Here is a 22,901-nt window from a genome sequence, read left to right on the forward strand (position 1 = left end):
GGAGGGGCAGAGACTTGGAAGGGACGGGGGGGTTATGTACTCTGAGTCAGCTGTGAGCTACTGTGGGACACTACTGTAGAAACTAAGAAATTCGATGCAGGTACATGAGGTTTAAGTAGAGGGAGGGTATCCTGTTGGATTAGAGCACTCCGAGGACCGCGTATCTGCCCTTGAGAATGGGGTTATATGCACTCCAGACTGGATATATGCACTCCGCCGTCATCGTGTCCACAGGTAGTAATATACGTGGATATATATCTGGATATATCCACTCCACCATCATGGCCGCCCTTTATCCCCAGCTTGTAAGAGGCATATCTACGTAGATATATCTGGATATATGCACCCCGCCATCATCACCGCCCTTTGTCCGCAGCTACAGTACAGTAGCAAAGAGGAATGTACGTGTACGTGCGTGGCTATATCCAGATATACGCACTACCCCTTTATCGTCGCATCACCAAGCACACCGCGGAGAATATAAGACATCCATCGTGGTCAGGTGCAGGCAGGTCTTGCCAGTCTCTGTGTGTACGCTGTTCATAAAATAAATAATAAAATATATGGCATCATCTACAGTATTTCCTTTTTTCCCTTTTCTTTTTATTTCCCCCCTCCACCCGTACCAAAACCCCCAAAACCTGGGATTGCTGGGCTGGGCTGGGCTGGGCGACAAGGGACACTCCACACGTTAAAAAAAAGTTGAACCTTAAAATGTGTGGTCACGAGAAGTGCAGCGTACCTTTTCTTGCGTAGGCGGTGGACGGTGGACATATCGTGTATGGTAATAGTAGTAGTGCTGTAAAAAACTAGAATTCCCCTCCTATATATGCCCAACTAACACACATACTCCCATCAAAACGGGCCTGATAGTTCAGTGGTAGAATTCTTGCTTTGGGAGCTCATCAGCATTCAAATTGTAAGAGGTCTCCGGTTCGATCCCGGATTAGGCCCACTTTTTTGTTGTTTTTAGCGATTTTTTTTTTTTTGGTGGTGGTGGGTGGTGGTGGGTGGACCTCGCTCAGTTCAACTGTATGTGTGTACCAGGAAGGCGGGGGCCTTCCAGCTGTCAGACAATCACGTGCAGGGAGACGGAGAGTATAATCTTTGGTCTCGCAGAGTGTGGACGGTGATTATGGGATAAAATAATGGATTCAATCGTTCTGAGCGTCATGTTACATTCCTTTTGCAGACCAGCTACCCAGAAGTACATCAAAGAGACAAAATCCCCTTCACAGCCACCATAAAATCAATAAATGGCTTCAATCACTCAGGGCTGAACAAGCCGTGTGATGTGACTCTGTCCCAAACCAATCACCCAGACGCAACTCAAAGCCACAAATCAATCTCACAGAGATAATTCAATAGATGAACGCCACTGATCACTCTCACTCACACTCTCACTCACACCCCCATATCACACCCTCTTCCACACCATTCACTCACCCACAAAGCAACTCAACCCAACTCAACCATCTCAAGTATCAATCTCATTCATTCCCTATCTGCGCGCAATTATGGCCTCCCATCCACGTTTGCTGCTCCACCAGTTCCCCTCGTTCCCCTCCCCCGCTTCTGACCAAGAAAATATATGAGGTATATAGTTAATAAAACAACGAGATCCCAAACACCATGCATCAATCCCATCACCGCCGACAAACACGCTTCTTTCCCCTCTGTATATCCGGCATATATCCACAACCACGCTCTTCCCCTCCGTATATCAAGCATATATCCACAAACCCCCCTTTCCCCAAACCACCCCCCTTTTCGAAATAAACCTCCTACCCCCTCTCTCCCCCTCCCCCCCTTCTCCCCCTCCCCCCCTTCTCCCCCATCTCCCCCTCTACAAAAACCCATCCCCAGCCACAATCTTCCTCGCCTCCGCAATACTCCACTCCGTCCCCGTATCATCCTCCATATCCATAAACAACCCATGTGTATCACTATACGTACTCAACTGCGCCCCCGCACTCCCCAACGCATTACTAATCCTCCACGTCCCATCCAGCTCACTCCTCACATTCCACTGCTGCCCCGTCACCGTATCATCCGCCTCCTCCATCAACGGATTAATCCGATCCGACGGATCCAGAAACAGGCGAATACCCTTCCCGAGGTACAGGCAGGCGAACCAGTACCGCTCGTCCGCGTCGGGCACTTTTTTGATCTGCCAGTACTGTCCGTCGCTGTCGGCTGTGAGGGACATGTTGAGCTTGCGCGAGAAGGTGCCGTTGTCCTTTTGGATGTCGAGGGAGTATTCGCGCTTGAGATACTGATTCGATAAGCGGTAAAACGTGCCCTCGTCGAACCTTGCCGTCGCCGTAGCACTGGCAGTCGTAGCCGTCGCGTCCGTCGAAGTAGGATCCGTCGTCGTCGCAGTCGGCGTCGTCGTCACACCCGCCGCCGCCGACGACGACGACCCAGCAGTATCACCACCAGCAGATGCACCAGCACCATGCGAATCCTTCGACTTCTGACTCCCCACCACACCACCCACCACGGCCCCAATGACAATTAACAACGCAGCAACTACCAGACACCAGAATACCACCACCGATAACCCACAGATCCGCTTCTTCCTCCCCTTCTCATCAGGCTGCATCGCATACGGCGCAGCCTGCATGAACCCCCCCGGCTGATTCTCTGCATACTGCCCGCCTGGGGGGGGGTTGATATACTGCCCCTGCTGTCCCTGCGGCAGCTGCTGCTGGTATGGCTGCTGTTGATACGACGGCTGATACGGCAGTTGTGGTCCCAGCGCTGGGTTATCGGAGTAGGGCGCTTTGTTGTAATTCTCGACGTATGCGCTGTGGACTTGTAGTCCCTCGGACTCGGGGCGTGGACCCCCGTAGTGGGGGCCGGTGTGCCCGGCGTGAGGGGAGGATTGGGGGAGGGGTTGGTAGACTTCGGGGAGGTCGGACATGGTTGTGTGTTGTGAGGGGGGTTAGGGTGAGGGTGAGGTGGGTGAGGTGGTGGTTATGCGCATTCCAGGGCCGAAGCTCGCTGGTCGTGGTCGACAAGGCTGTGGGTGTGTGTTTTGTTTGTCGCTCAGCTGAGAGTGTGTGTGTGTGGTTGGGGATAGTAGCGACAGTATTCGATACTCAATGGCCAGAAGCGCGAAGGAAAGAAATGATGATGAGATATCTTGAAGTCGAAAAACGATGGTAGAATGTGTGAGGAAGGAGAGTAGGAGGAGGAGGAGGAGGGTGGTAAGCACAGGAGAAAAAGACCAGAGATGATAGCGTCGTTACTAACTGTACAGTAGTAGTAACCTCTTACCTGGATGCTTGCGCGACATTAACCTTACCATAGGACTTCGGTGGGTATAGCCCCCCATCCTGTCAGGATTCCCGTCCCTGCTCCCCTGCCACATGGCGCGTCTCATCTCCCATCCATGCGCCAGTAGGGTGATTGTGTCCGTAGAGAGTATCCATCCCATATCCCGGTATCGCATACTTCAGTATCCATCCCAGTATAGCAATTGTGTATGCCACCCCCAGTATGTCAGTGTCAGTGTCAGTGTTGCAGTATAGAGCCCAGCAATGCAATAATGCCTTCGAATATCCCCGTTCTCCCCAGTATCTCCCCAGTATCTCCCCACCGCCAGGGCTGCCAATCTCCCTCCTCCCCCCCCATCATCAACACACGAAATAAGCCCAGCAAATACGGCGAATACAGCCGGAGGAATAATCCCCCCCCCTGTGCCCAGCTCTGCCCGCCTGCGTCAAACCTCCATCCATCACCCACTCACGCCCCGTCCCTCCAGCCACACGCGGGTCCCGATCCCACGGTCTGACAGCCGCATCGACCAATCAGAGGGGGGTTTCACTCGCTAGTCCTTGCTAATTAAGGGCAGTTGCAGGTGGAGCTGTTTTTTCTCCGGTGTGTGCGGATTTCCGCTGTGGTTTTTTGGGGGGGTGTGGGGGCTAGGCTGGATAGAGGTTAGCGTTGTCAGCTGAAGGATTTGGGGGCTGTGGTGGAGAGGATTGGGATTGGATTGCTGGTACGAGGGGGGAAGGGATTACAGGGGGCTAACTGGATTAGGTTAGGGAGCCACACTGGTGGTGTTAAGGTAGGTGGTGTGTCAAAATAGCATACAGTAGTGGTGACAGTGGTGTATATTTAGAAACTTGTCCTGGTTTTGGTCTTGGTTCTGGTCTTGGTCTTGACAGCTTCCCTGCTGACTCTGGTTAGGATTGTCTGATCTTGTCTGATCTGGTATGTATGGATTGATATAATTGGATTCTTCCTCATTATTCAAGGTTATCATTACTTTTACAGTATGGTATGTACACTATCCTACCAACTAGCCACATATGCACCGTAGGGTATCCAACCCAGATCCAGACTCCCTCAAGTCTATTTATTCTATTCTTAAAAACACCCCGCCAGCGGTCCCTCCTCGGCATACTCCTCCTCACCAAGACCTCCAACACAATATGACGTCGCTGCCATAGGTCGAAAGTTAGACCTAGCTTCCTCCACAACCTCTACCAGGCTAGGCGGCGCCACAAACACCCCCCCATCCTCCCCTCCTCCCTCCTCCTCCACTAGTTTCGAAATCTTCACAAAGCTCGGCAAATCCGCCATCAACATCCCTCCAAACTCCCTGGGTATCTCCTCAACTCTCATCCTGCTCACCTCCCCCTCCCCCCTTATCCTCTCCCTAAAAGGCAACGACACCCTCCTCGCCCGATAACTCGCCATATCCTTCGCCTCCTCGGCGTGGAAATGCCGTATCATCGCCGCGAACTGCTCGGGGTATATGTACCGCGCCAGCGGGTGCTGGACATCCTGTATCACCTCCGCCGCGTCTGCCGCTCCCGATAATGCGGAGCCTAAACCACAGGCTTCGAGAACATCGTGGATCTTACCCCGCACGTCTGAGTTGTAGTCCAGCCCGCCCCCCGGCTTCTCTTTCTTCCCAAACTGCCACGACAGCGCCGTGACGATGCGGAGGAGCGCGCTGGTCCGCTCGGGACACGTGAGGCTGTAATATACAATATCGGCGAAGACCTGGGTGCGCACGTAACAACCCTCTTTGATAGCCGTCTTGAGGTACCGCAGCGCCCCGTCCAGGTTGTGGAAGGTCATGCACCCTCGGATCAGAGACTCGAAGATATCCGAGTTCCGGTGCGCCTTCTCTTGTAGATACCCATCTCGGTGTATGACGTCTGTGTCCAGCGCCCATTTTTGCACTGTGGGTTTGGTCAGGTCGAAGATATGATGTCTCTCGAAGCCTAGGCCGTCTTCTAGACCGGCCATTTGTCGGACGGTTGTGTAGAACTTCTCGGGGTCGCGTGACATCCCGTAATGCATGAGTATCGCTGATAGTATACCCTCGTCGGGACGTAAGCCGTTGTTCTTGAACTGGTGCACTACCACCTCGGCGAGCTCGGGTTGTCGTAGCTTCGTGAAGGCGCGGATTAATAGCTCGTACGTGGCGGCGTTCGGCACTGATGTTGAGGTGAGAAGGTTGTAGCAGATCTTCGCAATCATTAGATCGTAATTCCGCTCTTTGAATCCAAGCGTCTTTGTTATAGAATCAAGTGTTGCGTTCAGACTTTGCGAGTCTGAATTGCTCCCCACGGTGCCTACCCTGGGGTAGTCTGGCGCTGCCGTAGTGCCATCCAACATCGGCATCATAAGCTCAGTCAGCCGCCTGATTTCGGACCTAGCTTCCATCTCAGCGTCCATTCCCGCATCTGTTCCCACCCCGCGCCTTGCGGTTCCTTTTTGCCCCATCGATGTAGCTTGCCAAAGTTCGTGCACGAGTGCATTAACGTTGCGCGCCAGTCGATCCAATTGATATGTCGTCCGGGGGTCCCAATGCGACATTGTCGAAGCAGCGAATTCGTTCCCTTCCAGTAGCCTGCGATCGCTCTCGACCGCAACCGGGGATCTCTCCTTCGTAGAACCCTCCCGCCGATTGGCCTGATTTATATTATTCCAGTTCCCCGACTCTTGAACGCTCTCCCACAGCATACCCTCCAATTCGTCCCAGACCGGAGTCATCGATTCCCTCCGCCTCGGCGTCGACTGCGGTGCTTCAAGTATCGGCATCGGCACAAAACTCATGAGTTTCCGCACCGTCGTTGCGCCCTCCTCCAGCTTCCGACATATATTCGCATCCGGTGTATACTCCTCGACCTCATTCCCCATAATATTCGACTCCTCATCCGCCGCCTTCCCAATCGACACCCGTCCCGGCGTCGAGATACTCGCCAAATCCTTCCCCGACCTCACCTCCTCAATCGCCTGATCCCACTGCAACAACCGCTCATCCTTCCTCCTCGTATCATACACCGCGGCCGTCGCCAGCATCGCCGAGAAACTCGCCGTAAACACATCGCTCGGCCGTAACCGTCGTCGCGCCGCCGCTGCTGTGCCCCCGCTCGTCGTCCGAGCAATCCTCGCGCCGGCTTGCAGACATGGTCCACACTGACAGGACCGGCTGGCCTGCACGGTGCGAGACCAGAGAGCTAGCATTATACCATCCCGGGTCCGTCGTGTGTGTGAAAGGTCTATAACACGGGGCTCGTAGGGGAATTGCGAAAGGCCGGTGGTGGGGAGCTCAATTGGGCGTGTTCGGGACTTTTTTTGGAGGGCTCCGAGGACCTGCGTTATGCTCAGCAGTTATTGCCGACCTTGCTGCGTTTAGCGCGCCAAGCGAGGGACGCCGCTTTTGGCTTATCGTGGGTTGGATATCGGGACAGCTTCGTCTAGATTGAGGTGGAACTACTTTTTGATTTCCGCGATAATACGAACGCAAGTCAATTTTAAGCTCCTCTGGAAGAGCTGTTGATTTTTTTGAAGACATGCTTTCTCTTACCTTGACTGCTGATCTCTCCGGGTAAGACGACTCCCATCCGATCCCACAATTCACATGCTTACAACCTCTCAGAGTGACTGATTTGCGTCCGGATGATACTCCAGAGGATCCCTTCTGGTACACGTTCAAGGTTCAATGTACATCTTGCAGGGAAGTTCACCCTAACTGGGTCAACGTGAGCCGATTTGTATGCTAGAACCCATCTCTCCTCCGATATTCCAACAGCTAACGAGGGATTTAGGAAATGAACGAGATGAGCGGCAGCAGAGGCGAGGCCAACTTCGTCTGGAAGTGCAAAATGTGCAAGGTGAGATTTACCACTGGAAACCGTGTTCGTGGCCATGTTTAATCCGTTTGGACAGAGAGAGTCTTCGGCGACAATCATGGCACCACCAATTTCATATCAGCAGGAATCACCTCCAAAGGCCCAGAAGGTCATTGATTTTGACTGCAGAGGTCTTGAGTTTATAGATTTCAAGCCTGAGGTATGTGTTATATCTTATGTGTGTATATGTGCGACTCTAACATAGCTATAGGGAGATTGGCTGGTCACGGGAATCGACTCGGGAACCAAGTTTGAGGCTATCAACTTCGAGGAGGGAGATTGGTACGAGTATGATGAGAAGGCAGGAGATGAGGTTAGCATTAAGGATTTGAAGTGGGAGATCAAGAAGGCGTGATGGGTGGTAGTAGTAGTAGCAATTAAACCAAACTTTGCTGTGATGTTGTGTTGTGTTTGAATTGATATTCGTGTAAAATAATTAAATTTCATGCAAAATATTATAAAGACCGATATCATTCAAATCTAACAATTAAAATCCTCTCATACAAAGTCTATTTCTATATCATACCAGACCACCATCTAGTCTCCAGATTCTACATTGTAGCATCCTATAAATTCCCAAAGATTTGAAATATAATAAAGCCCACCTACCCCTCATTAAGCGCCATCACCAAAATTCGACAGCCTCGCTTACATAATCACACCCACTGAAAAGTAACAACCGCCAAGAATGTTCACGACAGAAGCTCCAGCCGCGTCGAAGCCCAAGTACCCTCGTCCCAGACCAATATACCCACAACACCGCCAAAATGAGTGTAAGTCCCTTCCACCCTCCTCGAATGCCTCGACGATGCTAATATAGCGCAGGTTATGCCAGTTAACCCCCGACCGATGCTACAATCGCTGTATGTCCTCCCCCTCGGCCTCACCCCAGCCCACCCGCACCACCCCAAGCACAAACACGCGGCACAACGATCCTCCTCCCTCCCTTCCCTGACCGGATCCGCGCATGTCTAACTATCAGCAGTGTGAACGAAGAAGTAGTAGTGCGCCTCAAGTGGGGACAAACCGAATACAAAGGCATCCTCGTCTCCATCGACAGCTACATGAACATCCAACTCACCAACACGGAGGAGTTCATCGACCAGAAGCTGACTGCCGCGCTCGGCCAGGTGCTGATAAGGTGCAACAACGTGCTGTGGATCCAGGCTGCGCCGACGGGCAAGGAGGGTGGCGGGGATACGAAGATGGAGGGATGAGTGGGAGGGATGTTGGGCGCGGATTTTTTCGGAACTTGCATGGGAAGACGGACAGACATGCACCTGGGATGGGATGTTGGACATGCGAGGGGTTCTGGCGGGGAGTGGGAAATATTAAGGAAGGGCAGATACCATAGGTGGTGAATTGAGGCCGGGGTATGGCGTTACGACTGAGCACAAGATAGAGCTTCCATATAACAAGGGAAAAGGAAAGCATTATGAATCTTGACTGAACATTCTCGTACTCATGCCTCTGAAGAGTCTGGGTAGGGACTGTGCTAAAATGCAGTGATTATAGTGATTGTGGTTAGTTAAAGGCTTTCAATCACCCAAAGCTAAATTTGCTATAATAGCCATTCACAGATAGACAAAAGGAGAGAACATATGAGCTTAAATCGCTGGTATCAATCCTCAGCCGTATGATTTGTCATGATATTTTCGTAAATATGGCCCTCGTCTACATCAAGCATCCTTGCTTGCGGCTACTGCCTACATCGCTGATGCCGACTCTGAGTCGCTTTCGGGGCCCGGTCATAATGAAAGCCTCCACAATCCACTCATACCACACCTTCCTATCATCCGTCTGTCTCCAGATGCTAACTTCAACCTCTGCATCATCTGGAACGTGTAGCGGGTTCTGTCTCTGTTAGATCATGCTGATACTCGGAAAATGTTCGAACATACCTTCAACGGGAAATATATCGGAAACCAACTGATCATATCCTTGCTCTTCGCATCGATGGTATCCGGCCTCGTGCTCAACTCCACAATCTCCCCCACCTGCTCACCAGTTGCGGATTTCCTCCGTCCGTCGTAAAGCACAGTCTCGAAATATCCCGCAATACCGTGAACCATACCCCTGTTCAGGCATACGAATTTACATCTCGAGTATCTCGCATTATGCTCATTCGCCCCATCTCCACCCGCCATACTACCACCGCCGCCACCGCTCACACCACCCTGTCGCCGCGCCTCAGCCAACTCAAGAGTGGCTGCAGGAAGCGGATGCACAAACTCCCATGCTTGCTGAATGCGGGGGTGGTCAGGGACGGAGGTGGCCAGGAAGTCAATCGCATGAAGCATGACAACGTAAGGCGTATCCGTTGCATCCGCGTCGTTGACAGCACGGTGAGAGATGTCTGCGTGGAGACGCGGAGCGAGAACCGGTGAGAGATGCGCCGTGTAGCTGCTTGGGATAGAGATTCCAAACTCCGGAGCTAGAACGTGCTGCACGCCATCAAGGCACTCGGGGCTCAACTCGTTGTCAGCGAAAGACCCAAGAAGCTCCGACACGATGATGTCGACCTTTCCATATGTCGGGAGCTGTGCTTCAGATGAACCGGAATCCGCCGTCTTGCCTGACCGGCGAAGCGGACCTTTCCAGGCTCGCATATCCGATTTGACAACATTCACAGCGTTGTCCCAGTCCTCTTCGTTGTGGCGCTGGAGGAGCACATAGGCATTTGGGTTCTTCTCCACCGCCCATGCCTCGATTGGGATGCCTGTTTTGGCAGATGCTCTCAGTGCTCTTGTGACGAGTGGTCCGCGGCCAGAGCCAGCTACCGCGAGGACCACAGCGCCAGATGCGGAGGATGTGGGCTTGTTCAAGGCCTTCCAGTCTGTGAGCGCAAGCGCAATGGCGCGCTCGTACCAGTCGTACTTGATAGGATCTTTCTCAAAGACTTCGTAGGTCACAGACTCGAGGTTGTCAGCTAGCGGCTGCAACGGGGCTTGCAAGTAATCCTGGTACCCGGACCCGAAACGTTCAATCACAGACCTGGGAGGCTGGTTACGTTGGAGGTAGCGGAGGTAAATGAGGTGAGCCGTTTGATCCTTTGCCTTGGACTTGGAATTCTGGCTTTCGCGCTTGATCAGAGAATTGAGGTCGGCCACCTGAGGCATCGGTGCCCCCGATGCGTCTGTGGTAACACTTGGGGAAGGGAAGCCGTCCGCCACAGGATATGGCTCGTAGGGCTCAACGTCCGGGATTGGCCCAATATCACAGAGTAAAAGCCATGGCGCATGCTTCAGGCGCATATATCGAGAAATGAGAGTCTGGTGGCCCTTCCCAAGGACTGGGTGGCCGCCCTTGTTTTTCAAGAAGGTAGAAGCATTAAATGAGAGCAATCGCAAAGGCTCAGCATACCAGCGAGATTGCAATGCTTCAGTTGGAAGCTGGCGAGGTATAGCAAGTGCTAAATGTTTGTATTAGCACGTCTGAGGCAAAAACATAAACATGAATCCAAACTTCTGCGGTTGTCCAATGCTTCAAGGGCTACAACAAACTGACATACAGCGAACGGCTTATGACCGGGGGGAGATGGATATATTAAATCGTTTCATTGGTTTCTTACCTACGGATAGCCTTGAGTTGTATTTACACACACTTCGAATGACGTTCCACGCATCCCAGCTGTCGAATAGCTCCTCATCTTCATCGGAATCATCTGATATATATTCGGCTCTAGTGAAAGGTTTCATGTCGCCTAGAAGAGGGATAGCGGTGCTGTCTTTCTGGGGATACATAGGGATATGTATGGCCACATGGACATAACCGGCAACGCCGAGGGCCTCTTGTACGGCGCGAGCATATCGGGCCAATCCATCGGCGGTGGCTGTGCTGCTGTTATACTGGCGAGGCCCGGGTATAATGATGTTGGTGACGCCGCAGAAAGAGGCAAACGCAACTTCCATAGTCAGGACTTGCCGAGATATATTGGAGATCAAGGGATCCGGGGATCCCAGGTCGATCCATGAGCTACAGTAGCCAACCAGCTGGCTGACCGTCTCTCCAGGTCCCAACGGAGTATCTGCCGAGTTGAAGGGCGGCAGTATCGGTGGAGGTAGCTCATTCGAAGAAGAGTCGGCAGACTTATATAATTCGAGCTGGTTTGATAGGAGGGAGAGAACTCGTGAGTGAAAGTGCGGTGTGGTTATTGGACTTGTAAGCATATCATACTGGGCAGGTCAGCGTCGTTCAACATGGGCGCATAGAGAGCAGCTGCATACCCCAACATCCTGTCCTTGACGCAAGGTTCTCTCCGAAATTGGTAGAGCTCTCCCGGCTTCATGGTGCCCAACGTAGAACGTTGGCATATAGTCGTCCACCATTGGTGGTCGTGAGGTTTCGGGATCCATTTGGGCTCACCTATTGGCAGCGAAAGGAAGCTATAAATGCGCGAGATATGTAGCAACTAGTTTATCGAGTTGACCAGCAATCCTAAAATATACAGTAAGCAAAGGACAAACTATGTGTCTTTATAAAGATTGTTCTCGGCCCATGGCTTTCGTGGGATGTTTCCTGTAACTTAATCCCTCGAAAGGCTATGGTGGGGGAACTTTTCGTTACAAGGTAGACAAACCTAGGCGAACACAGATAAAGATTCCCAAGAAAAATACAATATTAATGGGATATATGGCATTTTGTGAATATTATTTGTACTAATGTGTTATATAAAAATATGATAATAGAGAATCCACAACAATTCCAAGACACAGCTCCCGTTTGTAGACAATTCCAGGCCGTGTGGGTTATATAAAGTGATATCGAACATCCCCAGCCTGATCACATGACCCCAGATAAAGCAGTTGCGACTAGCCACAAACTCACTAGCTTACTCGTGTGGATTATACTTTTTCTTCCAGGCGCCAAATATCTCAGCCTTGCGCCGAAACAGAACTATTTTTGAAGAGTACGAGACTCTCATACCCCCATATACACCAACTTCACAATGGCTGACCGTCGTCCAGAGAGTGAAGAAATGTCGCGCGCAAAGAGAGCGAAGGTCGATCTCGACCCGAAGGAAAACCCATACCTCGCCCACATGTATGAGAACGGCGAGGAGGGGGGTTACTCGAACGGTCAGAGGCAAAATGGCAACGGCGATTCTTCCATATTGTCGACTTTCACCAGGCATGAAACGACCGCTGCGCAGGCCCACCAGGCCGAAGATGGCCCCGCCAACCCTTTCAACGGCCAGCCGCTCTCCAGCCAATACTTCAACATCCTGAAGACTCGCCGTGACCTCCCCGTCCATAAGCAGAGGCAGGAGTTTCTCGATATGTTCCACAAGACGCAAATCCTTGTCTTCGTAGGAGAGACTGGTTCCGGTAAAACGACCCAGATTCCTCAGTTCGTGCTCTTCGACGACCTCCCACATTTCAGGAACAAGCTCGTGGCGTGTACGCAACCTCGTCGTGTGGCTGCCATGTCCGTCGCACAGCGTGTCGCCAATGAGATGGATGTGAAGCTTGGACAAGAAGTTGGTTTCAGCATTCGTTTCGAGGACGTTACGTCTTCAAAGACGATTCTCAAATACATGACCGACGGTATGCTTCTGAGAGAAGCCATGCACGACCACAACCTCTCGCGCTACAGCTGTATCATTCTCGATGAAGCCCACGAGAGGACCCTTGCCACTGATATTCTTATGGGATTGTTGAAGGAGGTTGCTGTGAGAAGACCGGACTTGAAGATCGTTATCATGTCTGCGACCCTTGATGCGCAGAAGTTCCAGAAATACTTCAACAATGCCCCACTGCTTGCTGTTCCCGGAAGAACTCACCCTGTCGAGATTTTTTATACCCCTGAGCCAGAGCGCGATTACGTTGAGGCTGCGCTACGAACTGTTCTTCAGATCCACGCAACCGAGCCCGAGGGAGATATCTTACTCTTCTTAACTGGCGAGGAAGAGATTGAAGACGCCTGCAGAAAGATCTCCCTGGAAGCAGATGAGATGGTGAGAGAGGCGGATGCTGGTCCACTGAAGGTTTACCCGTTATATGGTACTTTACCGCCTGCGCAGCAGCAGAAGATCTTCGAACCTGCCCCTGCACCTACAAGACCAGGTGGCAGGCCCGGACGCAAGGTCATTGTCGGAACCAATATTGCCGAAACTTCGCTGACAATCGACGGTATCGTCTACGTGGTGGATCCTGGATTCAGCAAGCAAAAGGTGTACAACCCCAGAATCAGAGTCGAGTCTCTCCTTGTGTCTCCTATTTCCAAGGCCTCAGCACAACAGCGTGCTGGTCGTGCTGGTCGTACGCGCCCGGGAAAGTGCTTCCGTCTGTACACAGAAGCTGCGTTCAAGAAGGAGCTGATTGAGCAAACATACCCCGAGGTTCTCCGTTCCAATCTTGCCAATACGGTCTTGGAGCTCAAGAAGCTTGGTGTTGAGGATCTGGTGCATTTCGATTTGATGGACCCTCCGGCTCCGGAGACCCTCATGCGTGCTCTGGAGGAGCTCAATTACCTTGCGTGCTTGGATGATGACGGAGAGCTCACCGAGCTCGGAAAGCTTGCTTCAGAGTTCCCCCTGGATCCTGCTCTTGCTGTCATGCTTATCACCTCCCCTGAGTTCTACTGCTCCAACGAAATCCTCTCTCTTACTGCCCTGCTCTCCGTTCCGCAGGTATTCGTCCGTCCAGCATCGGCTCGCAAACGCGCAGACGAGATGAAGGCCCTGTTCGCTCACCCAGATGGTGATCACCTCACCCTCCTCAACGTTTACCACGCCTTCAAGGGCCCCGCTGCGCAAGCCGACCAAAGGCAATGGTGTCACGAGCATTTCCTTTCCCTCCGTGCTCTACAGTCTGCCGACAACGTACGCCAACAACTCGAGAGGATCATGCTGAAGTCTGGCCTCGATCTCATCAGCACTCCATTTGAGAACAAGGATTATTACATCAACATCCGCAGAGCTCTGGTGGCTGGCTTCTTTATGCAGGTTGCAAAGAGAGAGGGCAGTGGAAAGACGTATAAGACTGTGAAGGATGACCAGGCAGTGATGCTGCATCCGAGCACAGTGCTTGGCCATGATTCTGAGTGGGTTGTCTACAACGAGTTTGTTCTTACTACTAAGAATTATGTGCGAACTGTTACGAGTGTTCGGCCTGAGTGGCTTCTGGTATGTTCATCCGACATCCAATTAATTCTTGACTGTGTACTGACAGCTTCTGTAGGACATTGCGCCAACATACTACGATCTTGATACCTTCCCCAAGGGCGAGATCAAGACTGTTCTTACCCGTACAACTGAGAAGATCCGCAGGAAGCAGGCGATGAAGGCTGGAAGATGAGAGGCACGTTAGAAATGAGAATGAATTAGCCTTGGGCCGCTTGCGCTCCGCATAGAGCCGAGTTGTTTTCTGCTGGAGTACCCCATTGAGCGGCAAGGAGTAAATACCAACTGTCGCTTCTAATGTCGACTGGAGAACATGGAGTTTCAAAATGGGTAGACGGCGGCGTCAATCACAAGTAGCCATTGATTGAATCATATATAGACGAGTCATGAGTTATGGCTAAGTAGACGAAATAAATCACTTAGACTCGACTGAATAATTCAGCCAAAATATATCAAGACACCAAACTTTGTTGCTATTAACCGTTGAGAGCGTAACTCATTTGTTAAATGAGGCCCCTAGAAATTGATAATTTAGCTTTTGATCTAGAAGGTCTGTGACGTTGGGTGGCGGACAAGGGATCCAAAGGCGGTATCATTTTAGGTCTAGCGCATACGGCAGAAATATACTTGCATCCCAAAGTTTCGTTCTGTTAGCTGGGAGGCTAAATAATAAGTCGTCCTCCCGCCGCCACCATCTCTCGTTATGTTAACAAGTTTAAACAAACTTATCACACTCAACTCACGAATCCGACTACCATCACTCATACAGACTTCAACCACCGCAATGATGAAAGAATCCAGGGATCGACCTCCCCAAAGGCGCGGGCCATATAACGCAGCGAAGAGAGATATGACCACAACTGGACCAAGGCGCAACAATGCTGCTCCAGGATCTCAACAAGAAGCACCACTTCCGAGAGTGTCTACTCCTCCTTTGGCCGAGCCAGTCCCACTCGACACACCGAGATTTGCGGATCTGGGCAAAGAGAACCTCCTCGACCCTATCCTGCTCCAAACTATCACCGAAGACCTCAAGTTCGACCACATGATGCCGGTGCAGGCAGCGACATTACACGACCTCCTCCAAAAGCGAACTGATGTCCTCGCGCAAGCCAAGACTGGAACGGGAAAGACGATTGCTTTCCTCCTTCCCGCTATCCAAACCATGCTCAACAAGGGCAGACAACAAGGTGGCATTTCCCTGCTTGTCATCTCCCCGACGAGAGAGCTGGCTATGCAGATTGCAAAGGAGGCATCGGCTTTACTCCAGCGTCTCCCACAATTCAAGGTTCAATTTGCCATCGGAGGTACAAACAAGGACAGAGAAGAGAAGCAAATCCTCGGCAGATGTGATATTCTGATCGCCACCCCTGGACGACTATACGACCACCTGAGCAACCAGAGAATCCGCGATTCGTTCAGGAATCTTGATACCCTCGTTCTCGATGAAGCTGATCGCCTCCTGGACATGGGTTTCATGAATGCGCTGAAGGATATCATCAAGTGCCTCCCAGACAAGGAGATGTCCCAGCGCCAGGGCATGCTCTTCTCCGCAACCATCGCACCGCATGTGCAGAAATTTGCTCATCTTGTCCTCAACAAGGAGTACAAATTCACATCCACAATCCCCAAGGGTGAAGTCAACACCCACGAGCGTGTTCCGCAACTCCTGGTCACTGTCCCCACATTCTCCGCCGTCGCACCCGCACTCATCTCATCCCTCCGCTCCGAAATGGCTATTGCCGGCAAGGAGAACTTCAAAGTCATCGTCTTCGCCCCCACCGGCTCGCTCGCCGACTGGTACGCCGCCATCCTCTCCTCCCTAAAAGACCTCCCCGAGGTCTCCGTCCTCCACTCCCGCCTCTCTCAATCCAAGCGCACCAACGTCACCGAGGCCTTCCGCAAATCCTCATCCTCCGTCCTGGTCGCCACCGACGTCGTCGCCCGCGGCATGGACTTCCCCAACGTCTCCAACGTCTTCCAGGCCGGCATCCCCGCCGACAAGGAATCCTACATCCACCGTCTCGGCCGAACCGCCCGTGCTGGCCGTGAGGGACGCGCCGTCTTCATCGTCACCGAAGCCGAGTCGTTCTTCCCCAAGTACACACTCAAGGAGATTACATTCGAGACCTCGGCGCCTGATCTTTCCCCCGCCACCGAAATCGCAGGACCGGCTGCGGCGTTCGATAACAAGGGTAAGGTCTACCAGGCCTGGTTGGGATACTACAAGAACTACGTCAGGCAGTTCGGGTGGGACCTCGAGAGGCTCGTGGCTGAGGGAAACCAGTTCGCGTTCGATGCACTGGTTGCTGGTGAGGTGCCTGGCATCCCAAAGAGCACGGTGGGCAAGATGGGACTTAAGGGTGTCAGGGGCGTGAATATCGTCGCGAACTTCGAGAAGCCCCCGAGAGGAGGCGGTGGAAGGGGTGGTGGTGAGGGACGCAGCAGAGGTTCTGGTGGACAGGGACAGGTTGGCGGTGGCCATGCGAATGCCAATGGTGGTGGACAGGTACCTGGAGGAGGTGGTAGTGGTGGCGGCCGCGGTGGCGGTGCTGGACGAGGACGCGGAGGTGGTGGTAGGGGTGGTGGACGTGGCGGAAGGAGCTGAAGGGGACGAGGCAATGCAATGACCTGTTAGATGGATGTGGTTTCTTTTGTGTTTTCAACGGCAATCAATAGACGGCATGTTCAGGGATAGAGGATCTGGAGCACTGGATGGGAGGTGGAAGATACCCTTTCCTTGTTTTGTGACTTGCGTTGTATAATTAGACTAGCAGATAGAAAAGTTTTATTTTGGTATACCTGTACGGATGAAGGTCTACTGTAGCTCTATCTCATACAGTGCTTCCTTCTTCTAATATATTTCATTCTTGTGACAGCTACACTGTATAGTTCGCTCTGACACAATGACACACCATTTCCTCCCTATACAGTTCCATCTCATAATAACCAAGCAAGCAAACTATACCTCGGCATCTTTTTCAAGGCGCTTTCTTGAGCACACTACAGAGCGCAAGGTAACTCTCATCCAGTCACGCGATGAGGGGATTCCGGTCCGTACGGTCCGTCTAATTCATACGTGAACTTAACACCACCAGCAATTGAAGCAACAACAAAAGCAAAAATGTAGCATAAAACCATCATCCGATTCATACATCACCTGCAAAAACATCATCCTCCAATCAATTAAGCAAAAGCACAAACTGTCAAAGACGACAAAAAGATAATTTAATGCGTCGACCGGGACTCGAACCCGGACCGTGAGCAAACACGTTTGAAGTCCACGTTACCGCAGACCCCAGCTTTTTACAGACTGGGAAGCTCACATTCTACCCTTAAACTATCGACGCTGTTGATTGAAATGAGGGAGCAAATTTGGGATTATAGAGGGGGTAGAATGGCGAATCTTTCAGAAATATATTCAATCGCGGGTGAGACATTGAGTTGGCAGGAGTTATGGTGATGGTACGCATGTTTATCACTTGGTATGGTGTCACAAAGAGTTACATATACTTAAACTGACTCGTACCCAGTGGATTTAACTCTAATGGCACCTCTGTACGAGTAAGGAATGACGAATTTATTATGTTGGTGTCTTCCATTTGGGCTCTAGATATGTTTCTTGCCAGGAGAAAAGGTCACTCACCAGCGGTCTACTCTTCACCAGCGATCTACAGTATCAAGCCCTACCCCAGTGATTGGTAATCTGAAATTGGCCTCCATATCGCCATACCCTGCCGCCATCCGGAGGCAAAAGCGAAACGTGCGGGGCATGGCGTGAGTACCTCTGCAACCAGGTAGGGGTTCTTCCACGGTAATTCTTTACTAACTGTTCATCAGATAAGAACGGCGGCGGACATCGATCCTCTCGCGGCCTCCGCCCTCCATTCCATCCCCGGGTATATTATATAATATATATCTTGAACCCCCCTCGCCAGCCTACATAGCTAGACAGCATCATTCCATCGATGCTCTAGAAGACTCTTGGTACTTTCCATCTCCACCGGAGCCCCATGGAAACTCCATGGAGACCCCGGCCCAGACACCAAGAGCGGATCTAGATCCGCTATCTTGCCTCGCCTCGGTCCGACCATCGGTCTCCTCACCACCAACCCCAAACTCCGAATGAAAAAGAGGGGAGGAGAGGGGAGAAGAAGGAGGGGGACACTGCATACGGATATATGTGGATGTCCCGTGTGGGTGATGACCTACTTTTAACCCAAAGCTCCCCCCTCCTCCCCCCCTAACCCCCGACTCCCCTCCCCAAACCCCAAGCCACCACGAGGGAGGACGCACGCTACGGGAGTGCGGCACACAGGATCGGTGGCCTCCCCACCCTACAACCAGCATAGCGCTCCATAGCGCAGCGCTGTACTCCACGCCCGCGAAAAAAATCGAGGTGCCGATTGGAGTAAAATCCACCATTGGCGCCCTTCGCGGCGCTCCATGCTATTTTTCACTATGGGGGAGGGGAGTCATGACATGCGATTACTGTGATCGGGGCCCCGTCAGGACTGAGCCCGGCCCAGCTCGTCTGGGTTTCTGCAACGTTAGCTGGCTTTTGGAGCGAGATGGATGACCCCATCCATGGGGAGAGCCCAGCCTTAAAGGCGCCCAGTCCCGCCCCAAGGCGACTATTCTTGGGCCGCGGTGATTTTATTCAGTTCTTTATTTTTTCTATAGTGACCTTGCTTGTCCGTGCTACTGCTGCTGTTGTTGCTGCTTGTTGTTTAATGCTTCCTATGGGTTGAATCACTGCCATGACCACCTCTGCCCCTTCCACACAGGCATCCATCATCCTCGATGAGAAGGACTTAGAAGCCTCCGCCGAGCGTAGAAACAGCATCCCGAGCCAACATGGCAAGGAGGACCTGCTGCCGGCGCCCACGCGCGAGGCCATCCTCGCCGTCCCAGGTCTAACTGCTGACCTTGAGGCTCCGGGGGTTTACATCGTCAGCTGGGATGGCCCAGACGACAAGGCCAACCCGCTCAACTTCTCAGTTTCTCGAAGATGGCTCACAGTAGCCAACGTCAGCCTCATCACCTTCATCACGTAGGACCGACCGCTCATGCACCCCTCCGCCCCTCCCCCCCAAGAAAATAAAGAGTCTATATCTAACAACCCCCCTAGCCCTCTAGCCTCCTCCATGTTCGCCCCCAGCGTCCCAACCCTCATGAAAGAATTCGACGTCCAATCGCCCCTCCTCTCCGCCTTTGTCGTCTCCGTCTTCATCCTCGGCTTCGTCATCGGCCCCGTCGTCTGCTCCCCCCTCTCAGAGCTCTACGGCCGCCTCCCCATCTACCACTCCTCCAACGTCCTCTTCTTCCTCAGCACCATCGCCTGCGCCGAGGCAAAGAGTCTAAACATGCTCATCGGCTTCCGCTTCCTCGCTGGGTGCGCAGGCGCCGCCGCGCTAGCTATCGGGGGCGGCACAATCGCCGACGTGATCCCCATCCACCACCGCGGGAAGGCTATGGTCCTCTTCTCCATGGGCCCCGTCCTCGGACCAGTAGTAGGGCCCGTGGGCGGCGGATTCGCAGTCCAGGCGCTGGGATGGCGCTGGATCTTCTGGATCCTCACTATACTCTCTGGCTGCGTCACGCTGCTGACATTCGCTGTTATGCGGGAGACGTTCGCGCCGACGCTGCTTGGGCGCAAGACTACGCGCATGCAGAAGGAGTATCCTAAGTACAAGTTCCGCTCGCAGTATCACACGGGTATGAAGGCTAGTGCCTATCTTCGACGCTCGCTGGTGAGGCCGCTACGCATGCTTGTCAATCCGATAGTGCTCATTCTGTCGATATACCTCGCGGTTGGCTATGGATACCTATACATCCTCTTCACGACTTTCGCGATCGTCTTCAGGGACCAGTACGGTTTCTCCCCAGGGACTGTAGGATTGTCGTTTCTGGGCTGTGGGATTGGTTCCGTGGTGGGAGCAATCCTTTATTACTTCACGAGTGATAGAATCTTGCACCGGCTGTCTAAAGCAACCGGACCTCAGCCTGAGCATCGTGCTCCGCTGATGTGCTATGGGGCTATTTTAATGCCCATTGGGCTATTCATGTACGGCTGGGCAGCTGAGAAGCAGGTACACTGGATTGTGCCTATAATCGGCACGGGAATTTTTGGCCATGCGCTGGTAATGGTATTTGTAAGTACACCGGGGACGCACGTTATGAGTCCCTACTAATGATCACCCCAGCAATCTATATTGAACTATATTGTCGACACATTCGACATCTATTCAGCATCGGCTCTGGCGGCGAATATGGTACTGCGGTCTCTTGGTGGGGCGTTTTTGCCGCTGGCTGGCGAAGATATGTATGCTACATTGGGACTTGGATGGGGCAACTCTCTTTTGGCATTTATTGCGGTTGCCCTCATACCAGTGCCATTTGCCATTTTCAAGTACGGCCATCGCATAAGGGCAATGGCAACAGTCAAAATCTAGAATAAAATAAAATAGAATAATATAGGCTTAATAGGCTTCTAACTTCTCTATGAGCTTCGTATTATAGACATGCGGCGCCTCAGCGCGGTTGTGTTTGCTAGCATAAATGAGTGTTAGCGATCTGAAAGTATGCATTGGGTAAGGGAGACTTATCGAAAAAAAAAAGTGAGCGATACCTCTGTTCGAGGTACCGCTTTCAAGAGTCCACCCTGACTCATCACAGCATCCCAAGGCCTCGAAAGGAAACATCACTAGCATCAAAACTAAACCTTTCTCCACAAGTGTAGACAGGCACTAAGCCTTGACTCCAACTCGAGATGGGTCCCACACAAGCGGTTTCGGGCCATTCCTTAACTAGTGATGCACCGGAGGGCAAGGTCAGTCGTGTGAGCAAGAGGAGTGGACTCGCCACCGCAACTACACCAATTTCACCCCTGGCATAAACCCAGCGAATATGCTCCCGTAGACGCCCTTCAAAATACTGTTTTCCCGGAAGAGGCGCACAACTCCGACAGGCAATCGGTCCACTGGCAATCCGAAGCTCGGGTCCAGATCATCATCGCGCGGAGAACAAGCAGATTTCTCTCTGTTTGTAAGCAATGCCCTCGGAGATAAGTTTTTCGATTCCTCGCTTGGAATAAGCAAGCGGGCACAAACGGACAAAAGACATCAACAAAAGCCGTGAAGGCGCGAGCGGAAGCTTTAGGGGCAACTGGTCGCGCGGTGGCCAATTCCAAAAAGGAACTGACGTTGTGTTGGCGCCCTCCAGTCATCTCATGGACGGAGCCATGAGGAGAAGGTTGATGCAGCTGATCGTGACTTTGATGCAAGCATCAACAACGCCTGTGGCTGTTGCCTTGGCAGAGGTTTCTTGGGCTTATAATGGTCGTCAAGGAACGATGGGGTGGATATAGTGATTGACAAAGTAGTCAATAGGAACATATGGAATGCTTCCCTGAAACTGAATTCGCAATCTGCCATCCCTGAAATCAATGCAACAACGTCGAGCTTAGGGCAATGCAGGAGCCAAACAAATACAGCCATTTCTTGGTGAAACCAAGTACCGCCTTCTGCACCATCTCTGTATGAAGACCTGAAATACTGCTAACTGGCAGAACGAAACCAGGCCATTCAAGGCTGGAAGCTCTCCGTATGGAAGCCATCGAAACCTCGCTCTGTCAGACTCTGACAATTCCCACGAGTTGGATCGAGGCAAGAATGAGAGCATAGCCAAGGAGATGGTGTAGAAGACAGTATGCATGTAGGAAATGTATTTGAGCTCTACCGAGACTCTTCGGTCGAGGAATGCTAACAGAGTTGATAGACAGAAAGTTGTCAAAAGACTCTCATCGAACCCAGTGCAGTTGAAAGCACCCGAATACAACCTCCACACTGAGAGTTGCATATATGTAACCAACACGTATATCCCACCGTACCAATGACTTAAGCACCAAAGAAACAGTCGGGGCTTGATCAGAGTATAACGCCCAGCAGATGAGTCTGACGAGCTCCCTCGCGGAGGGTATTACCAGAATGGCTCATAGAAACATCTCTTTTGTGTCCGAAGACTCTAGGCTCCCCAGCTTGTGTTTCGGGCCCTTGGTCTTCCATTGCACCACTTTTCAGCTTAACAAGTTTCGTACCAAGAGACGTAGTAAACAAAGCCGAGCAACATGTCTGCAAAACTTGGAAAAACCAACGATTACTTAGGGTTAAGTTCCAATACCCATTCCCAACTCCAATCCATGTTGCCCGCCCCCCGGGGGGGCTGCAACCAGACGCGGAACCGATCGCGGCATGCTCATGGTGAGACTCGCGTGGAGCTCGAGGATGCGACGCCGCGAGAGGCTGCTGGACTGGAGAAGAGGCCAGAGGCATTCCTTTCGGAAAATGAGTACCGGATGACTGTGGAGAAGGCGCGTTGCTATTTTGTGACCTCTTCATACAGAGGTTGAGAGAAGTTGCCAGTCCTGTGCGATGATGATGATCTGGGTCGCGAACAACGAGCTGTCAATGGATTGGGTCCTGTAGTTGAGAAGTTGAGTCCTCTGCCGGTCGAGTATTCCTGGTGATAATCTAAACGGAGCATATTGGCCATGGCAACATGTCGGGCGCATTGAAATTGGCGATGAGCTGCAAATGGGTTGAAGAAAGAGGGAAGTA

At 52.1% G+C, this 22,901-nt stretch overlaps 8 protein-coding genes and 2 non-coding genes across 10 annotated transcripts; 6 read left to right on the plus strand and 4 right to left on the minus strand.

Annotated features, from left to right (window-relative positions):
* Positions 1-862: 862 nt before the first annotated feature.
* On the plus strand, positions 863-954 carry VE01_03762 (the record flags this gene model as incomplete). Its single annotated transcript has 1 exon — positions 863-954. It is a non-coding gene; the product is annotated as a tRNA-Pro (tRNA).
* Positions 955-1,846: 892 nt separating this feature from the next.
* VE01_03763 (uncharacterized protein) lies at positions 1,847-2,926 on the minus strand (the record flags this gene model as incomplete). The annotated part of the gene is made up of 1 exon (XM_018273246.1): positions 1,847-2,926. One exon carries the CDS (start codon positions 2,924-2,926, stop codon positions 1,847-1,849), a length of 1,080 nt encoding a protein of 359 aa, XP_018131970.1.
* Positions 2,927-4,248: 1,322 nt separating this feature from the next.
* On the minus strand, positions 4,249-6,604 carry VE01_03764 (uncharacterized protein). The gene has a single exon (XM_018273247.2). The coding sequence runs from the start codon at positions 6,490-6,492 to the stop codon at positions 4,378-4,380; it is 2,115 nt and encodes a 704-aa protein (XP_018131972.1). The 5' UTR covers positions 6,493-6,604; the 3' UTR covers positions 4,249-4,377.
* A 103-nt stretch (positions 6,605-6,707) lies between these two features.
* Positions 6,708-7,557, plus strand: VE01_03765 (uncharacterized protein). The gene is made up of 5 exons (XM_018273248.2): positions 6,708-6,856; positions 6,908-7,022; positions 7,077-7,142; positions 7,198-7,320; positions 7,372-7,557. Exons 1-5 carry the CDS (start codon positions 6,822-6,824, stop codon positions 7,513-7,515), a joined length of 483 nt encoding a protein of 160 aa, XP_018131971.1. The 5' UTR covers positions 6,708-6,821; the 3' UTR covers positions 7,516-7,557.
* A 318-nt stretch (positions 7,558-7,875) lies between these two features.
* VE01_03766 (uncharacterized protein) lies at positions 7,876-8,554 on the plus strand. Its single transcript, XM_018273249.2, has 3 exons — positions 7,876-7,933; positions 7,986-8,023; positions 8,146-8,554. Exons 1-3 carry the CDS (start codon positions 7,928-7,930, stop codon positions 8,375-8,377), a joined length of 276 nt encoding a protein of 91 aa, XP_018131974.1. The 5' UTR covers positions 7,876-7,927; the 3' UTR covers positions 8,378-8,554.
* A 221-nt stretch (positions 8,555-8,775) lies between these two features.
* Positions 8,776-11,680, minus strand: SKB1 (methyltransferase protein). Its single transcript, XM_059463565.1, has 4 exons — positions 11,387-11,680; positions 10,732-11,335; positions 9,062-10,572; positions 8,776-9,014 (listed from the first exon to the last, which is right to left on the minus strand). Exons 1-4 carry the CDS (start codon positions 11,513-11,515, stop codon positions 8,835-8,837), a joined length of 2,424 nt encoding a protein of 807 aa, XP_059319836.1. The 5' UTR covers positions 11,516-11,680; the 3' UTR covers positions 8,776-8,834.
* A 329-nt stretch (positions 11,681-12,009) lies between these two features.
* PRP43 (DEAH-box ATP-dependent RNA helicase prp43) lies at positions 12,010-14,740 on the plus strand. Its single transcript, XM_018273251.2, has 3 exons — positions 12,010-12,069; positions 12,128-14,286; positions 14,342-14,740. The coding sequence occupies exons 2-3, from the start codon at positions 12,139-12,141 to the stop codon at positions 14,456-14,458; spliced, it is 2,265 nt and encodes a 754-aa protein (XP_018131967.2). The 5' UTR covers positions 12,010-12,069; positions 12,128-12,138; the 3' UTR covers positions 14,459-14,740.
* A 207-nt stretch (positions 14,741-14,947) lies between these two features.
* On the plus strand, positions 14,948-17,160 carry VE01_03769 (uncharacterized protein). The gene has a single exon (XM_018273252.2). It carries the CDS (start codon positions 14,987-14,989, stop codon positions 16,889-16,891), a length of 1,905 nt encoding a protein of 634 aa, XP_018131966.2. The 5' UTR covers positions 14,948-14,986; the 3' UTR covers positions 16,892-17,160.
* A 354-nt stretch (positions 17,161-17,514) lies between these two features.
* VE01_03770 lies at positions 17,515-17,633 on the minus strand (the record flags this gene model as incomplete). The annotated part of the gene is made up of 1 exon: positions 17,515-17,633. It is a non-coding gene; the product is annotated as a tRNA-Gly (tRNA).
* A 907-nt stretch (positions 17,634-18,540) lies between these two features.
* Positions 18,541-20,786, plus strand: VE01_03771 (uncharacterized protein). The gene is made up of 3 exons (XM_018273253.2): positions 18,541-19,336; positions 19,415-20,438; positions 20,490-20,786. The coding sequence occupies exons 1-3, from the start codon at positions 19,044-19,046 to the stop codon at positions 20,736-20,738; spliced, it is 1,566 nt and encodes a 521-aa protein (XP_018131874.1). The 5' UTR covers positions 18,541-19,043; the 3' UTR covers positions 20,739-20,786.
* Positions 20,787-22,901: the final 2,115 nt, after the last annotated feature.

This window comes from Pseudogymnoascus verrucosus, assembly GCF_001662655.1.
Source record: "Pseudogymnoascus verrucosus strain UAMH 10579 unplaced genomic scaffold scaffold_13, whole genome shotgun sequence".
Classification (NCBI taxonomy): Eukaryota; Fungi; Ascomycota; class Leotiomycetes; order Thelebolales; family Thelebolaceae; genus Pseudogymnoascus; species Pseudogymnoascus verrucosus.

What these genes read in the sequence shown, in the direction of transcription:
- VE01_03769 (XM_018273252.2), top strand. Translation starts at nt 14,987, where the DNA reads ATGTTAACAAGTTTAAACAAACTTATCACACTCAACTCACGAATCCGA.
- PRP43 (XM_018273251.2), top strand. Translation starts at nt 12,139, where the DNA reads ATGTCGCGCGCAAAGAGAGCGAAGGTCGATCTCGACCCGAAGGAAAAC. An exon ending in TTCGGCCTGAGTGGCTTCTG is followed by an intron (nt 14,287 to 14,341) that starts GTATGTTCATCC and finishes CAGCTTCTGTAG; the next exon opens with GACATTGCGCCAACATACTA.
- VE01_03766 (XM_018273249.2), top strand. An exon ending in CGACCGATGCTACAATCGCT is followed by an intron (nt 8,024 to 8,145) that starts GTATGTCCTCCC and finishes AACTATCAGCAG; the next exon opens with TGTGAACGAAGAAGTAGTAG.
- VE01_03771 (XM_018273253.2), top strand. Translation starts at nt 19,044, where the DNA reads ATGACCACCTCTGCCCCTTCCACACAGGCATCCATCATCCTCGATGAG. An exon ending in AGCCTCATCACCTTCATCAC is followed by an intron (nt 19,337 to 19,414) that starts GTAGGACCGACC and finishes CAACCCCCCTAG; the next exon opens with CCCTCTAGCCTCCTCCATGT. An exon ending in ATGCGCTGGTAATGGTATTT is followed by an intron (nt 20,439 to 20,489) that starts GTAAGTACACCG and finishes TGATCACCCCAG; the next exon opens with CAATCTATATTGAACTATAT.
- VE01_03765 (XM_018273248.2), top strand. Translation starts at nt 6,822, where the DNA reads ATGCTTTCTCTTACCTTGACTGCTGATCTCTCCGG. An exon ending in GGAAGTGCAAAATGTGCAAG is followed by an intron (nt 7,143 to 7,197) that starts GTGAGATTTACC and finishes CCGTTTGGACAG; the next exon opens with AGAGAGTCTTCGGCGACAAT. An exon ending in TTATAGATTTCAAGCCTGAG is followed by an intron (nt 7,321 to 7,371) that starts GTATGTGTTATA and finishes ACATAGCTATAG; the next exon opens with GGAGATTGGCTGGTCACGGG.
- SKB1 (XM_059463565.1), bottom strand. Translation starts at nt 11,515, where the DNA reads ATGGATCCCGAAACCTCACGACCACCAATGGTGGACGACTATATGCCA. An exon ending in GTCAAGGACAGGATGTTGGG is followed by an intron (nt 11,336 to 11,386) that starts GTATGCAGCTGC and finishes TGACCTGCCCAG; the next exon opens with TATGATATGCTTACAAGTCC. An exon ending in CAACTCAAGGCTATCCGTAG is followed by an intron (nt 10,573 to 10,731) that starts GTAAGAAACCAA and finishes ACAAACATTTAG; the next exon opens with CACTTGCTATACCTCGCCAG.
- VE01_03764 (XM_018273247.2), bottom strand. Translation starts at nt 6,492, where the DNA reads ATGCTAGCTCTCTGGTCTCGCACCGTGCAGGCCAGCCGGTCCTGTCAG.